The sequence below is a fragment of the Anoplopoma fimbria genome, chromosome 17, assembly GCF_027596085.1.
Source record: "Anoplopoma fimbria isolate UVic2021 breed Golden Eagle Sablefish chromosome 17, Afim_UVic_2022, whole genome shotgun sequence".
Lineage (NCBI taxonomy): Eukaryota > Metazoa > Chordata > Actinopteri > Perciformes > Anoplopomatidae > Anoplopoma > Anoplopoma fimbria.
In genome coordinates, this window is record NC_072465.1 from 2,461,055 (window position 1) to 2,477,337 (window position 16,283).

General features: G+C 41.1%; 1 protein-coding gene across 4 annotated transcripts; it reads right to left on the reverse strand.

Annotated features, from left to right (window-relative positions):
- Positions 1-2,638: 2,638 nt before the first annotated feature.
- Positions 2,639-15,685, reverse strand: eif4ba (eukaryotic translation initiation factor 4Ba). Of its 4 annotated transcripts, none has more exons than XM_054617247.1 (15): positions 15,579-15,685; positions 13,479-13,619; positions 11,660-11,865; positions 10,169-10,285; positions 10,026-10,080; positions 9,764-9,910; positions 8,900-9,031; positions 8,235-8,402; positions 7,631-7,949; positions 6,552-6,640; positions 6,016-6,277; positions 5,821-5,858; positions 4,527-4,656; positions 3,994-4,066; positions 2,639-3,712 (listed from the first exon to the last, which is right to left on the reverse strand). In XM_054617247.1, exons 1-15 carry the CDS (start codon positions 15,589-15,591, stop codon positions 3,635-3,637), a joined length of 1,968 nt encoding a protein of 655 aa, XP_054473222.1. In that variant the 5' UTR covers positions 15,592-15,685; the 3' UTR covers positions 2,639-3,634. The 4 variants fall into 4 exon arrangements, with proteins under 4 accessions (XP_054473222.1, XP_054473221.1, XP_054473223.1 ...); XM_054617246.1 differs by lacking the exon at positions 15,579-15,685 and adding an exon at positions 15,346-15,448; XM_054617248.1 differs by lacking the exons at positions 4,527-4,656; positions 15,579-15,685 and adding an exon at positions 15,346-15,439.
- Between the last annotated feature and the right edge of the window lie 598 nt (positions 15,686-16,283).

The following is a 16,283-nucleotide window of genomic DNA, read 5'->3' on the forward strand; positions in this document are numbered from 1 at the left end:
TCACCCCTGCAAAAAATTGTCACCAAGCGCAGACCCTCCACTCTATCTCCCCCACCTCTCCTCTTACACTTCTCCCTGGCTATCCTAACAGTGCAAAGCATGCAAGCATACACTCACCACCTCTCTCTTCCCTCCCCCCTTTTCAACTTGCCAATACTTTCGTCTCTTCTCTACAGACCCTCAAATGTCTCATATGCTGCTCTCACCCACTCCACACTTACAGACCCTCCACTCTTCCACTCTCTCTCTCTCTCTCTCTCTCCCGCTCCATCAGGCTCTACTTGCCGTCTCTCCATGGGGGAGAAAGGGGGCAGCTGTTTTGACTTGTTGATGTCAGGCCCTTCCCCTTTCCTTTGGCTTCACTTCAGCCCCTCTAACCCTCCTCTTCCTCATGGGGGAGTGATTAGATAGAGCCTCTTTCACACACGTCAGCCCTCCAGACTCTGTAACTTTGCACATGAGAACATACTGTATTGATCCCACATCTTCCTTCCGTCAGCTCTGTTGTGAGGAAGTGGAGACTTTCTTGCATGCATTTCAAGTAAACAGTATCTCTGCATCTCCCTTGGATGTGAAAATGCTGAGATGTAATGAATCCCAAGGCCATGTTTAATAAGATGCATGACAACAACATGAATGTCCTCTATTTTCTTCCGTCTATAGCTCTTCATTGAACTGAAAACAATGATAGGCTCTGTGCTTAAATCTTAGATCTGCTACTCCAATAGTTAAATTCCTTCAGACTGCATCTCTCTCTCTCTCTCTGTAACACACACACAACTGTATTCCTCCAAACTGGGCTCTCCAGACAAAATACTGCTTTAAGCTGGAGGTTTTAGGGTTGTGAAGGGAAAATCTCCAACAATAAGCTCTTTCTAAAACCATGTTTTAGGCCTCTGGTTGGACCATGCAAGGCGTTCCTTGGTTTAAAGTGAGACAAATCTGTGGCCGCGAGCTAAATTAGCAGACGATACCACCGTGTTTTAGTAAGTGCATAAGTCAAATTTTCAGGGACTTCACAGATGCTTAATGTATTACACTGTTGATATCAGTAGACACAGTCGTGACAGATTATACATTTAAAAAGAGAACATGATGATGGCAAAGTTTCACTTGATACATCATCTAGGGACCTGACTGACGCAAACCTGAGTCATGTTGTGGCTTGAAGTGGAAGGAAGGACCCTCCTGTGTGGACCAGCTGCTAATTCACATGGCAACAGCGGTGGGGGGATGGCTAACAAAAACTTGCGTATAAACCCGAAATTTACAGTTTTCATTTTACCTACACAGCCAGTAAAGTAAAGTATTCAGATCTGTACTAGGTAAAAGTAGAATTACTACAGTGTTAAAATAGCATGCATTAATGTGTGCAATAGATAGATGGATAGAGTTTTTCATTAATCCCAGCGGGAAAGTTAGAGTAGTTAGAGTAAAAAAAACACAAAGGTATTAATGAGAATGATTAAAAAATAATGATCAACAATTTCATGTTGTAGCTAATAACTACTTTTTACACAGTTGGGTGGTTTATTGTTAATATGTAAAGTAAATTGTAACCAAGGCTGTCACATAAATGTAGAGCAGTAAAAAGCACAGTATTCCCACTGAAATGTATCGAAGTATAAATTGAAAATGCAAATATAAGTACAAATTACAAGTACTTAAAACTGTGCTTGATTACAGAACTTGAGTCATACTTAAGTTATTCCCCAACTGGCCACACAGACACTTTGCAACCTCACGGTGAAGAGGAATCCTCTGCTGGCTTTGCTATCATGCAGAACTACATGGAATGTACAAAAATAGCAGGGATGGTTTGTTTTTTTTGTCCTTATACTTTACCCAGATGTTTTATCATCTAGAATGAAGACTTTTTATTTGACTTGTTTCCCTTTTTAGCGCCACCATTAACAAAGACATAGATACGAATAAGCAAAAGCATTTTTTTTCTCATTACAATTTTCCCCAGTGAGTCAGCACAACTTTTTGTTCCATGAGTGGCTACTTCATAAGCAATATACTCAAAAATCAATAAACTGAGGAAAATACTGGACTGGTTTGTTTGTAAAAGTGATAAACACAGCTGACAACTCTGGTGTGCCATCACCGAGCTTTAGCATACACTAACTATGTGTAGATCTTTATTAGCAGGTATTGATATTATACCAATTTATTTGATTTTGCTACCAGTCACCTTTCCCACTGCCAGGCACCAGTATGCTACAGATAATGTCTTGCTACTGAAGGCTCTAGGAGTCCTATCTTACACCTTAGTGGGTGCCCTCTGTGTCTGTGTGGGATGTGAAGCTCAGCAGGATTCTAACCAGCTGCCACCAGGAGCCTGGCTCTCAGCAGGGGGCTGGGACTGAAGAAATACTGTAAAATGTTCCATCTCTCAGACCACACCAGGAGAACAGAAAGCCGAGACAAATACTTTGTTGTTGGTGCATATAAAAATGACGCTTTGGTGATGCAACTCGCCATCATGCGACTGAAATGGCACGCGGTAACTAAAGTGTGTAGGGCCTAGCCATGTGAATACACACAAGCACCAAAAAGCATTAGCAATAATTATGTCATTTTTTTTAAAACTCCTGAATCCCCGTAGTAATGCACACAAGAAATAACCACATACTATTTGAACGCACATAATGACCCCAATTTATTGCAAATTGGAAGACATGTTCATGGAAATCCTCACATCCTAGGAAACTTCAGACTTTCCCCAAATATTTGCATTCCTCACTTCTGAAAGAGTGAATGATTTAGACAGCTGTGGTGAATCTTTAAGACAGCTGGAAATGATCATTATGAGCCTTTAATGGTTTTTGATCAATGCAATGATTGAGGATAATAGTAATGGCTGTTTTTCTTAGTCTATATTAGTCACTCCTGCAATACTTTAATCCATTACACAGTCCTCTCTTGCAATACCGTGAATCAGTTCAATCAATGCTTTGCTATATGGTGCTGCACACATGACACGTTTTTATACTAGTAACCCGTCTCAACATTTATGATTCAGTATTGGAAGACGGGATATTCTTGAACAATTTTCATTAATAAATTTGATTTAGGTGATTGATTTAAAATAATTCTATAATTACCGTTACTTTACTTGTAAATAGAAAGGCTTATAATGAATAGTAATGCATATAATCTGGGAACTATGCAATAAAATGAATCAAAAATTGATAAGATATTGAAAAACAGATTCCACTTAGTAAACTACATCTTCTGTCATATCATCCAACCTCACCACATCTGTGATCCACAAATATACAAATTCATTTTTTCCCCACTTTTTCCATTTATTTATTACAATTAATTCAATGTTATCCATCACTTTTCCATGTGTCAGCTACTCCTTTTTCCATTTAAAACAAGTCCAGTATGTGACTATTCTTAAGAAGCTGAATAGTCCTGAAGGTGGGGCAGGGGAGGGAGGGTGGGTGTTTTGAAAGAAAAAAAGGGCAGGTTTGTAGGAGGGAAGGAAGGAGGGAGTAATGTCCTCCCAGGAGCCTCTTCCAAGTGAGGAGTTTTTTCATAAGCTATGTGAGATTATTTTTTTTCTGCGGTCGTCTTTTTCTCCTCTTCTTGTACTTTCAGGCCTCGTCTCGTTATTTTCTCTCTATTCTACGTCCTCTGCGTCGTCTCCTTGGTCTCCGTCCATTAGCAAAGCGGCGTACTTACTGGCTGAGCTGAACTTCTGATGGCAAAACAAAACGGAACCTAGATCAGTACAGTCAGCTTTGGATGCTAAACAAATAAGAGCGTATACAAGAGAAAAGATGTAAACTTTCTCAAGAAGGATGTAACAACATTAGGGAAAAATATTTTATGACTGATGATGGGCACTGGGGGAAAAAAAGGATTTTGTAATAACCTATGATGTAGGGGGGAGCACTGGTGAAACAACTTAAGGCTTTAGGGAAACTCTTGAATGTAGTATAATTTAGTCTGACTAATCCTTGGCAGTGAAGGACTTACAGGGGTTGGGATTTCTTCAAATTTCTTTGGCTCTGGGGGTGGTCTGGAGTCTCGGTCTCTTCTGTTATCCTTTCTACAATCAGAGCGAACACTGAGGTTAAAATCTATTGGTAGACCTCAGTGCTGGAAAGTTGACTTGTGCTGTGAATCCTCAAACACACACACACAGCTACAGACAAACTAATGAAGCACAAACTACGCTCATTTTTATCATCTGAAAGCTGCTAGCATCCAGTTCACAATGTGCTCAGATCTCATTTCCAGAAGAAAAGCCTCAAGTAAAACTCCAATTTATGTTGTACTGTTAATGTTTTAGTGCTATAATTGATCATTTCAATTATTGGAAAAAGTTAAGCATTAGATGTTCACACCAGATATCCTGGTGTCCTTGTGTTCCTAATGTCCACAACGCTAAGAACAATGAATGCATCATCAGTCGTGAAACTGAGCATAGGCCATTCTTTACAGATGCCCAGTAAATGTTCTCCCAGTCTTATTAAGAACTTCGGAGTGGCTAGCTTTGGATGGCTGACCTGTCTGCCTCCTTTCTTCGGTCCCTGTTGGGACCCTCTCCTCGGCCACGCCCTGCTCCAGGCCCTGCAGGCCCCCCTCGTGCCCGTGGGGGCCCCCGGTCCCGACGCATACCGTCAGCCTTGTTCTCATCTTAAAGGAGAAGCCAGACACTTGAGTGAAGGGAGGTTGTTGGACTGTATACAGTGGACTACACTCACAACACACTGCAGCATTAAAAAGCCACTGGGTTGGATTCGAAAAGTGTAAGTCACTGATGTAGGGACAAATGAGAGGCGCACAACTGCTTGAATGCAAGCTGACCTTGTACAGTGTAACTCTTATCATTTACATTTGATATTCTGCTATTCTGATAGAGTTCTGCAAATTCTACAGGTATTTAATGTTTTTACATTTGGCAAGATGACTTGAGTCTGAACCTGATATCTTTTATTCCCCATATCAGAATCATGTTGCAGTTGCATATTATTCTGCACCATACAATGCAGACTAATGTGAGACATATTTCAGTGCTCCCCTTGTAATGAATACTCTCAGCAATACGTTCATGACCTTCTCCAGTCTTGATAGAAAAACACTGGACCTCCCTTATATAAGATGCATAATAACAATCTGTAGAGTTAAGTTTGACCTTTTAAGGACTTCACTGCATAAATTGAAAGATCCCAGATCCCAGTTTCCATGCAAACCTTAGTTGCCTTTTCTTGACCACAGAAGAGTTTGAAACCATTTACAGAATGGCATTGATGATAACAAAACAGAAATCTTCAGAAGTCTGCAATAACTATTGGATGGACTGCTAAATAAGAGGTCAACACTTTCCTCTCGTCTAAAACATCTGAAACTAATTCTCATCAGTTATTTGTTTTCATTGCCACAGCTTAATATGTTATTACAATGTGAATATACTACACGTTGTAAGCATGTTCAAGGCAGCTGAGCTTGAGAAGAGCCTTAAAATGGCCACCTTACTAAACCGTTTTGATTAAGATAACTTGATCTTCCCACTGGTCCCAAAGTTTGGATGTCGAGAGCCAAATTAGCAACGGAATGTGTTCATTACACAAAACAAAAGCAGTGGACTGATTGAAAATGAGATAACCTTGCGGTTGTTCCATCCAAAGTCTCTATTATCACATATTATTGCGGATGTTTGCATGTGGTTACAAACTGTCTTCCTTCTTCAATTTCCTTTTGTAGAGTCTTTTTATAGTTGACATAATTTGCTCAATTGTATTTATGTTCTACACTGAAGTTTGCTTTGGGTAAAATCTCCCACTCATCAGTTGACCTTACCTTTACCAGATCCTATTTCATCTGCAGAACTTGGGGAGCTGAGGAGAAAGTAAGAACAGGGGAAAGTCAGGTAAAGGTATACAGAACCTTAATTGTACTTTTCTTCAAGCCTTTGAAAGCCAATTCTGGGTGTGAAAGGTTTTGAAATGGCTGTTTCTGAGCAGTCTTCCTAACATGCAGTATTTGAGTTCTCACCTGAGCTTGGGAGGAGCTGAACCACTTGGGGAGACAGGAGAGACTGGAGGTCGGCCATCACCCTCGCTAGAGCCTGTGCTGGCTGCACTTCTCTTGGCCCAAGCGTTCTCCTTTGGAGGAGGTGCAGGCATCACCTTCAGCGGCTCTTTGGAGCATATGGTAGAGGGGGGCAGTGGTGAGGTCCCAGGGGAGGAGGGCTCACCTTCTCTACCACTGAAAACCTCATTATCTCCAGAGCGGTCATTATCTCGACACCGGGAGCCTGGTGGAAGAAATGAGAAGCATGTTGTTTCTGAAGAGTTTTACATCACAATATCATTTTCAGCTCTTTTACCACTTGATGGTAAGAGGTATAAACTTGATGGTAGATATTCACCAGTTTTTGTTTGTCTTGGTGGTTTTATTTAAAGAACACAACAGACACAAAAATAGGATACACAGCCACCGAGAGGCACAATACTGCCCTTCAGGTTTATAAGGAGAAACCAGTTATCTGAAGGCAAGCTCCATCAGCAATAAATGCGGAGGTATCTCACCTCTTCCAGAAGAACTTCCTTGCTGTGAAGACTCACTTCCTGTGCGAGAACGCTGAGTTTGAGGTTCTTCAGTGCGCCAGCTTGGGTCCCTGAAAACAAAAGAAAAAGCTTACACAAGACTGCAAACAGTGAGAGGAAAAAGGTGACATTTCTGAGGATAGGGCCAAACTTTACGACACACTACTTTTATTGGGTTGCTGCAGCTCTTATGCCGTGGTCACACCAAAAGCGAAGCGAATTTTCTTAATTTTTCGCGCGTTTAGTTTACATGTAAAGTCAATGCAAAGATGCGAATATACGCAAGTAGACGCGAACTCGAGCCTGGCGGCGCCTCATTTGCGCGACAACGCTGTGTTGCGAAAGCCAATCAGCGTTGAGATTCTCCTACTGTCATGCTGTCATGTAAGCAAAGTCCAGCACCAATCGATCCGAGCTCCGTTCAGAAAACAAGCATTTTAAAAGTGATTTCCTTGTCGTCTTGTAGAGAGAACTAACAAAACATGAATTCTGACTTTTTACAAACCACCACCATCATTATGTTATTTCGGCCACAACAAGTATAAAGCAGATATAGTAGTTATTTCTTGCATGGTTGATAGCGGAAATAAATAGCTGAGTTGACAACGATAAGCCCCTCCCCCTCTCCAGTGAGTCAAGCGAATAAACAAATGGACCTGCGAGTAAACTGACGCGAGGACGCGTTGCAAATATTCGCTTCGCTTTTAGTGTGAACACGGCATTATCCTAACAAAAGCTGAAATGGTTAAAAGTTTACTTGAGGGATTGCCTTCACACACCCGTTTTAAGTGAGACTATAAACATTGTGTTTTTTTTCACTGAACACAATCACATCTGTTTGTCATATGATATTAATGCAGGTCATTTTTCACACAAAAAAAAAAGTGTTTATTCCATCCCCTTGACTTCAGTGCAATGTGTCTGCCCATGCAGTAGATGCAACAAATAAATCTTCCCGAAATATATTTAAATCATATATAAACTATTTGAAAACTATCACAAATTGAGTCATCATCATCTCATCAAAAATGACGTGTTGACTATCCATGACACCCACTGACCTGTCTCTCATCTTTCTGTCGGGTCCACGGCCTTTGTCCTCCTCCAGCTGCCTCTGCAGTCTCTCTTCCTCTTTCTTCAGCCTTTCCTCCACCTCCCTCTCCTTGGCTGCTGTGTCAACTGGCTTGGCCGCACCAAAGATGGATGAGGTCCTGCTGCCGGAGCTCGGAGGTGCAGCTGGGGAAGTACCACCACCGCCACCACCGCCGCCACCGCCGCCACCGCCGCCACCGCCACCACCACCACCACCACTGCTACCTTCCTCCTCCTTGGGCACGCTACGGGGCTTAAGGACTAACTTGGGTCTCTGCAGAGCAGCTCCTGTGAAATCAGAAAAAAATGATATTAATATGGAGTTGTTAGGCTGTAAATAAATATCTGAAGAAACTCTACTCTTAGACAAAAGACAACAAACAAGCCTAAGAACATATTCTGAGGGAAGTGTAAAAATATAACATAAAATAATAATAAATATTATGCTTAATTATGTCTTCTTAAAAAACTTTTTCTTTACATTATATTAATTGAATTGGTGCTTAATATAAGGTCCCAAAATGACCGTCAAACGGAACTCAAGCAAACAACATATGTATATTGAGCACTCACCGTCACCCTCACGCTTCTCCTCCTTCCTCTCGTACCGGTCCTCACGGTCCCCATAACGCTCCCGCTCCCCGTAACGATCACTGCTACCTCGGCTGTCATCATAATCGCGGCGGAAGCCAGTGCCAAAGGCACGACGACCTCCTCCACTACCGCCACGAGAGTCAAAACCTAGAAGGATGGCAGGAGAGAGAACTGAGTTTAGTTTATAAACAAGTCCAGTTTCATCAAGGGCCATCTTTTCAATGAGATCGATGTGCCAGATCTGAACTCCGCTCTGTCTGCATATGTGGTCCACATCTGATACTTCAATGAGGCTTGCCTTATTGCATAGTGATATTTGATGTTTAAAACGATCGTCTGTAAAACGGTTCATAAACGCATATCATGTCCTAAGAACACTTCACAAAAATTATTATTTAATCTGAACCACATGGTGGCTTATTGGATCCCAATGTGTGCAATATCTGATCTCTGATTGTGCATACTCGACAGTTAATGTGTCCTGGCATGGTTGGATGACAAAAGTCATGTAAGCCAATGACTTTGTTAAGATGTGCATGTCAAAAACTGTTTCTTGATCTTATGATCAGGCAGCTTAAGAGCAGTTTATACAACCAGGTAGTACTGAATCCCCACACAGGGTCCAAAAAAGCACACAAACACACCTCCTCTATCGAAGTCTCTACGGTCCCGGTCGTCATAGCGATCTCGGAAGCGGTCTCTTCCTCCATCATAGCGGTCATTGTCCCGCCGCGGCCCATCTCTGAAGCGATCCGACTCAAAGCGGTCCCGTGATCCTGCAAAATTTTTAATAGAATAATGATGACATTTCACTTATGAATTCCTCTGCTAATGAACTGCTGGTCTGACATTAAATAAAGCCTTGAAGAGGCAGCATTTCACAAAAATATATACAAAGCACTATAAAGCTATATAAAGCTGTTATCACAACATTTGCAAAGAGAGAGAATTTGGACACTATCGAATAATTCATTGGTTTAACAAATTGTTTCAACTAGGGATGTAGAAATGTGTGTATTTTGTCGGTAAAGGACATTCAGTTCGGTGCCATCCTTTCGGTCTTGACTACCTGTAGTGACACCTCAAACATTTAATTTATATTGGCATCAACAGAATGTTTCGATCAGCAGAACGAATAAAAATGGACTGGACAGCGAGTCCTTCTCTCCATAGCGTTCAAACAGCCTCCCTCTGCAGATTCACCAGCCAAAGTTTTTAATGCAATAGAGTATCGCTGCGTATATGCGACCACACTCGATCGTAGAGCAAACAGACTTTAGGTATATGGTTAAAGTGCTCGAGCCCCTCTACAGTTTGAGTTCATGTGTACATTTTAGTCAGTCCGTTGTGCTAGTTTTATGATGGCGTACCGTTACATCCATACTTTTTACTAATAATTTCCTAGGACACAAGTAATAGGTCCCTTCTGTCCAAAACCACCAACACATTTATCCTGGGATCAAGTATGTAGAAAGATGTCAAGTAACACAAAGACCATTCTGACTCACTCTCTCCAAAGGCTTCCTCTCTCTTGGGAGGTCCATCGTCGGCATCTGAACTGGGCCGAGCCCTCCAGTCACTGTCCGTCTTGTCAGGCCCCAAGTCTGACATCCGTCCGCCCCTGTCTCGGCCTCCCATAGATCCATTGTCTCTCTCTGAGTTGAGGAGGAAAAAAAGAGGATATTTAGTTTAATTATAGAGTAAAGTTTGAAAAACATATTCCCAACCTAGTGACCAGAAGACATTGCAGTAAAAAAGTTAGCAATGTACCTTTATCATTCGACTGGTCTGCAATATCTACACGGATCCTTCGGTTTCCCAGGTTCTGTTGGCATGAAACAATCATGTTAGTTCATATAAAAATAATTAAAATACAACTAATATAAAACCAAGTCTTTGCTGCATCCTCTCACCTCCTCATTGAGACTCAGGGCCCTCAGGAGGGAGTCCACATCATCAAATTCAGCATAGCCAAAACCTTTCAGCCTCTCTGGGTTACTGGGCTCTCTGGGCAGACGCACTGCACTGATCTGGTGAAGATAGTGACAGAATAACATAAAAACAGAGAATGCACTGATCTGGGCCCAGCACTGTACAGTTCACCCATATACAAGCTCAGAAGACACCTAGACTAGTATGCAATTGATAGTTCCACATTGATAGTCCCTGTACTGCAGTTTGTGCTAGTTTATACACGGTAGGCACAACGAAGTGACCAAAATGTGTATGTGACGGCACAAAAATATGCATTACTTCTGTATTTTCTAAGATTGAGTCTGGCGGCACATATGCAGCGTTAAACACTCCATAGCATTAAGTAATTTTTTTTTGGTATTGTCTGAATTTGCAGAGAGAAGTTGCTCCAGGAAGAAGGACACTCCTGCCAGTCTGTTTCTTTTTGCAGATTTGTGAATCTATGGTGGGTGGACCTCTGACCATTTAGGGGGTCTGGGGACAGGCTCTCTTGAGGAAAATGTTGTACTTTTTTATTAATTTAGTTATTATGTTAATTAAAACGCTAGCTAGATCTAGGAACTTTGTGCACTTAAAAAAATATTTGTGCTCTTGTTCTAGCAATGGAATCAATCATGAAAGCATTTCCAATTTATGTATTGTTTTACTTTTGGTCCACTACATCTCAGAGGAAAATATTGTACAGTTAACTTCACTACATTTATTTGACAATATTAATTAGTTAGGCTATTTTAAGGATTCAGATTCTTAATACAAATGATATATTATCTTATAAATAATGATGTATTAAGTAGTACATAGCCTAATTAAAGTAGTTAAAATGAGATCCACCTTTAACCGCATCAAAATTAAAGTGTTTTAATAGTTATAATTTTAATTGATATAGAGCTACAGCAATTATATTATTTTAACTACATAATAAGTACTGTGGTACTTTAATTCGATTTTGATGTTACTTTTGTATTTTTACTTAAGTGACATAATGAATGCAAGAATTTGAACTGTAACTGAGAATTTTCACACTGTGCTCTTGTTCATTTTTAAAATCTTTAACACATTTGTTGTATAAACATGAATGGTGAAAGAGTCACACTCACAAAGCATAACAAACGAGACAGGGTTTCTGTTCAAGACTTGTCGGTTCGGTTAAAGACATTGCGGCACATCATGCACTGAGCAGTCTGCCGGCCGCCACAGTCTAGGTAATCAACAGGAAACACTGAGATTGAGATATAGATATATATAGATATATATATATAATTCATATTGGTTATAGTAGAACATCAGTGTGTGTTCTTTCCAGATTCACACACAGCAAAAATAGACTAGATGTTTTCAACTAAAGAGTTGAAGTAGCTGAAACCACTAGAAGTGCTACGCGTTATATGCCCTGCACTGCATGTATGTGCGTTAGTGTGTGCTACACCTACTGCCAAGCCACGGAAGAAGTCTTTGATCGAGTCCTCAGTGACATCATAGGGCAGGTTGCCCAGGAAGGCCGTGTAAGGTGGGCTGCGGGGCAGTCGGGACCGGTCAACATTGGGTTCTCGAGCCGAGCGAGGTGCTGTGGGCAGGATGGACCGGTCAATGGCTGGTGCCCGGAATGAATCCTCCTCCGTGTGCCACGAGGTCGAAACTAGATGGGTGAGAAGGGAGGAAATTTCAAACAAATACCAACCTAAAACTTACTTTCAATTACTGACCAACAACAGATTATTTCCTCTTTGATACTTGATCACTTAATCCCTGGAATTCTTCTAATTTGACAAGCAAACAAGTATTTGGCAACAGAGACTTCACAGCAATGAATCTTGATAGAAAAATACACACATTATTGACACATCAACATTAAATATAAATACTATTCAAAAATGACAAATAGGTACTGCTGAATGTGAACCCTTAATATGTCACATGCTCTTTTACTTCATCAGACATTTAAATGTTCTGAGAAAAGTCTATGTATTATGATGTGTACGTTATTGTTCCGTGAGATAGATATTGATGGAGTCAATTATCAGCATTAGGACATGTGTCCATATAGCGTTTTCTCTGGCAGAAAGATTCTGGCAGGGAGCTGGGGGTCGCTTCATCAATGAAATATCTTAACATATCACCACTCTAGCCTTTGTTTAATGATGGACTAGCATTGCCTCTTGGCTTTTTATTGTCCATTTGGGCTACTATCTATTTGTGACATTGTTTTTAACCATGAGCTCCAACCGGAGGATGCTTGCCCTCTTACTTTTGTCTGATGCTAGCCTTAAACCTTGGATCAGATAGAATAAAATAAATAGATAAAAGTGGCAGAAATTAAACTTCCTAAAAATGTCATGCAAGTACAGGTATGACACTATTTTGTATGATGTACTGTAACAAGAACTAGCTACACATCACCACAACAACAACAACGTGATCATGTGATGTGTAGCTTGAAATGTTGTTATAGCGAGGAAAGAGCAGAATATAAAATGTGCAATACGTTTGTAGATAAACGATCAAATTTGTGAGGTTCTGCAGCAGAAACTTGACAAAAACACTTCTATGCATCATGCAAAGGAATATGACAATGGTATACAAGCTTCAAATGAATATGAGCTAGGGTGCACGAGAAACCATCCAGATAGCGATCGTTCATAGCTAATAGATCGTAGAATTAATTTATTTGACCAATCCTATCATGTTTTTGATAATAAAACGTTTTAATGATAAACTTACAGTCTGTATAAGAGTTATTTAATTTCTTTCAAAAGTTAATGTGTCCAATCTCATTACTAAATCTGATAGAAAACTATAAAGATTAAAGTTTAACATTGAAAAAAGCAGCACTGCAGGCTGAACCGTTTCATAATAACTTGCTGTGTTATGTTGTCGTCTAGAACTATTTTACTTCTTATAATATAACAATATATTCATAGTTATAGCTACCTTATAACATTTAAGGGCTTAGAAATCGTTAAGACGTTTTTATCACGCTTGCATCAGCAGACAGTCAATTCTGTATTATTTGAACAGAAAAACTAAACCATCTCAACATGATTCTCCAACTTGAGCCTGACATTTTCTTACTGCTGTATATTTGAATAAGAATTGGAAAGAAAAGACCAATAACACTCTGCAACAACACATCATATTACATTCAGTGACTGCATTCTGATATTGATCTTTCTTTTCGTTAGATGGAAAAATTAAAGACAGATCCAAGGTATGCAAGATAAACTTTCTGGGTGCATTTCAGTGTGTGCTCACCATCTCCGTCTAGGTCATCGGTCTCATCGGCCCAGCTAGTAGACTTGGCTGGGTAGCTGGGGGGAGCGTTGCTGGTTCCCTTGTCCTCTGCCAGGAAGTCAGTCAGAGTGAGGGTCTTCCCCTTCTTATTCTTCTTCTTAGCTGAAACGTAGAGGAACACACAGTACATCGTCAGCCGTGGAAGTAATATGCTTGCCCATGGGTTGGCTGTTTATACGTATATCTGGCAAGGAAGCCTTTAATATGAAATGTAACTTCATTTCATAAATTTAAACTATTTATTTTTAAAATTACAGATGGCTAAATGGTAAATTAATATTTACAGTCTCAAAACGTCAGACTGCTTCACTGGCTTGTATTAGACATAATTTTGAACAACTTCATGAAATATTACAAATTACTCATTAAAGCAGTGAAATGTGATGCTGAGAGATTAAATCTTTTAAACACCAACACAACAACTGTCTGGGTTTGCATGCGTCTCTCTAAATTCTTGCGTACAGAGGGCGGCTGTGGCACATGAGGTAGAGCGCTTGTCCTGTAACCACAAGGTTGGTGGTTCAAACCCCTCTACCGGCAACATGCCGAGGTGTCCTTGAGCAAGACACCTAACCCCAAGTTGCTCCCCGGGCGCTTCATTGCAGCCCACTGCTCCTCCGGGATGGGTTAAATGCAGAGAAATAATTTCCCCATTGTGGGACTAATAAAGGCTTAATTATTATTATTATTATAATATGCCAATGTATGACTTATTTTCCTATTGTAAAGTAAACATACAGTGAGTGGTCTGCCTCACTGCCCGTCTGCCTCTATTGGGTTAACCCCCATAATGCAATGCAAGGTGCAATAAGTGTGGCATGTTCAACCCCTTGGACCGCATGTTTGCTGCATTTTTGAGCAGTAAACCTTGCATAGTGTTTATTTCAATAGCAAACAGTTGGCGGTTGCACATGGGGGTTTCACATAGCTCAACTCATAGAGCAGGTCCAGCTTGTTTTGGTCTGATGCAGAAAAAGGGGAGCGACAAAGCTGGCTGTGAGCATTATTGTGGAAATCCCAGGAGTCAGGACATTCTTTACACACACACATGGTTTCAAAACCTGCACAACTCTGTCCCAGTACAAAATGCTAAGTCATTGTTTACAATTAACAGGCCCAACTCCAACTCCAACTGCTTGTACCCACTAAAAACCTAAAAGTAATACACTGACTGCTTGATAGCTTCGTAATACACTGACTGCTTGATAGCTTTGTGGCATTAGCCATCATGGAGCTACGCAACGTTAACTTCACGGAGCACAGACTTCTGCAAACAGTGACGAAGGCCAACACACACGTTGTTTATTTGGTATGTACGCATATCATGCCTTTACGTCTATGCAGGCTTAGTCAGCAAAGGAGTGCTGACGAGGGAAGTATCCCGGTTTAGCTGGCTAGGTTTTAGGGCCTAGTGCACGTCGCAGCGCCAGGATCCAAGTGCGCCATCGTCGGAACAAGACTAGGTCTGTCGGGAGGGACGGCTCAAAGTTGCGAAGCTGCCAGGGAAGTATTTAAGAGTCGACCCGACAGGCCCAGCTGCCTAGATCCATCAAACACCGATACTAAGGAGCAAAGCCTGCACACGTGGGGAGACTCCTTGGGCTGCCCGGAGCTCTCGGCCCAACTCCTCCTCCTCCTCCGATGCTGATCCGCTGTGAGCGCCACGGCGAGCTCCGCTACGGGCATGCAATGTGGCCAGCGCCGCAACGCAGTTAGCAACATTTCATCCCCTGTCACACAATGTCCAAGACACGTAGTACGGTTTAGACACAATCTAGTTTACGCAATAACGTTTTTTTTTATAGAAAAAGATCACATTAAGGGTTACAATTTTCAGTTTGTGCAAGTCGTTGCATCGTTGCTTCGCCTTCCTCCGAGCAGGGACGTCTTTACCGGGGACAAAAACAACCGATTGGTCGATTTATACTCCCGGACAACGACGCTGAGCAATTAAACGAGACTTTAAGAAACCCAAAACTAAATATGATCAATTGAATCGGGGTATAACCCTGTGAAATTCCACCCCAACCGACCCGGATCGTTCACCCTCATAAGCCTCACCTGACGCCGCCATGTTGGAGAACGAGTTCGTAGTAGTACCCGGATGAAGGCGTCAGAGGTTTATTCTCGGGAGCGCGCATCGGCGTTCACGGGCCTGTCTCCTCCCTTGTTTGCCTACTAGGCTGCTCATTCATCTGCTCAGCTCAAATGACTGATTTTTTCTCTCTTTTCTTTCATATTCGTCACTGAGCTAATGTGAGCTGTAACTTACACTTGTTTACATTAATTTTCTCTTTTATAGCAGTCTTCAAATCCATGGACCAAAGATCTCTATGCAGCTTTAGGTCTCATTCTACTAACTTCGGTCCCCACAGATCCCAAGAGGGAGCCTATACATTACATTACATTACATTAATTACATTACAGTCATTTAGCAGACGCTTTTATCCAAAGCGACTTACAGGAAGTGTATTCAACATAGGTATTCAAGAGAACTACTAGTCACCAGAAGTCATAAGTGCATCTCCTTTCTTAAACAAGCATCTTAAAGCATAAACCAGAGCAAAAGTATAGTGCAGAGGCAAATTACTACGAAAACAATAATTGCAACAGACTAATCCGAATATAGTAAGTGCTACAAACTACTACGAATAGGATAAGTGCATTTTTTGTCATATCTTACAGGTGCTTTAACCTATCATTCCAATCTTTCATTTTTTTTTTCAGTCAATGTGTTTCTGATGACTTCATACAATTGTTTCCTGT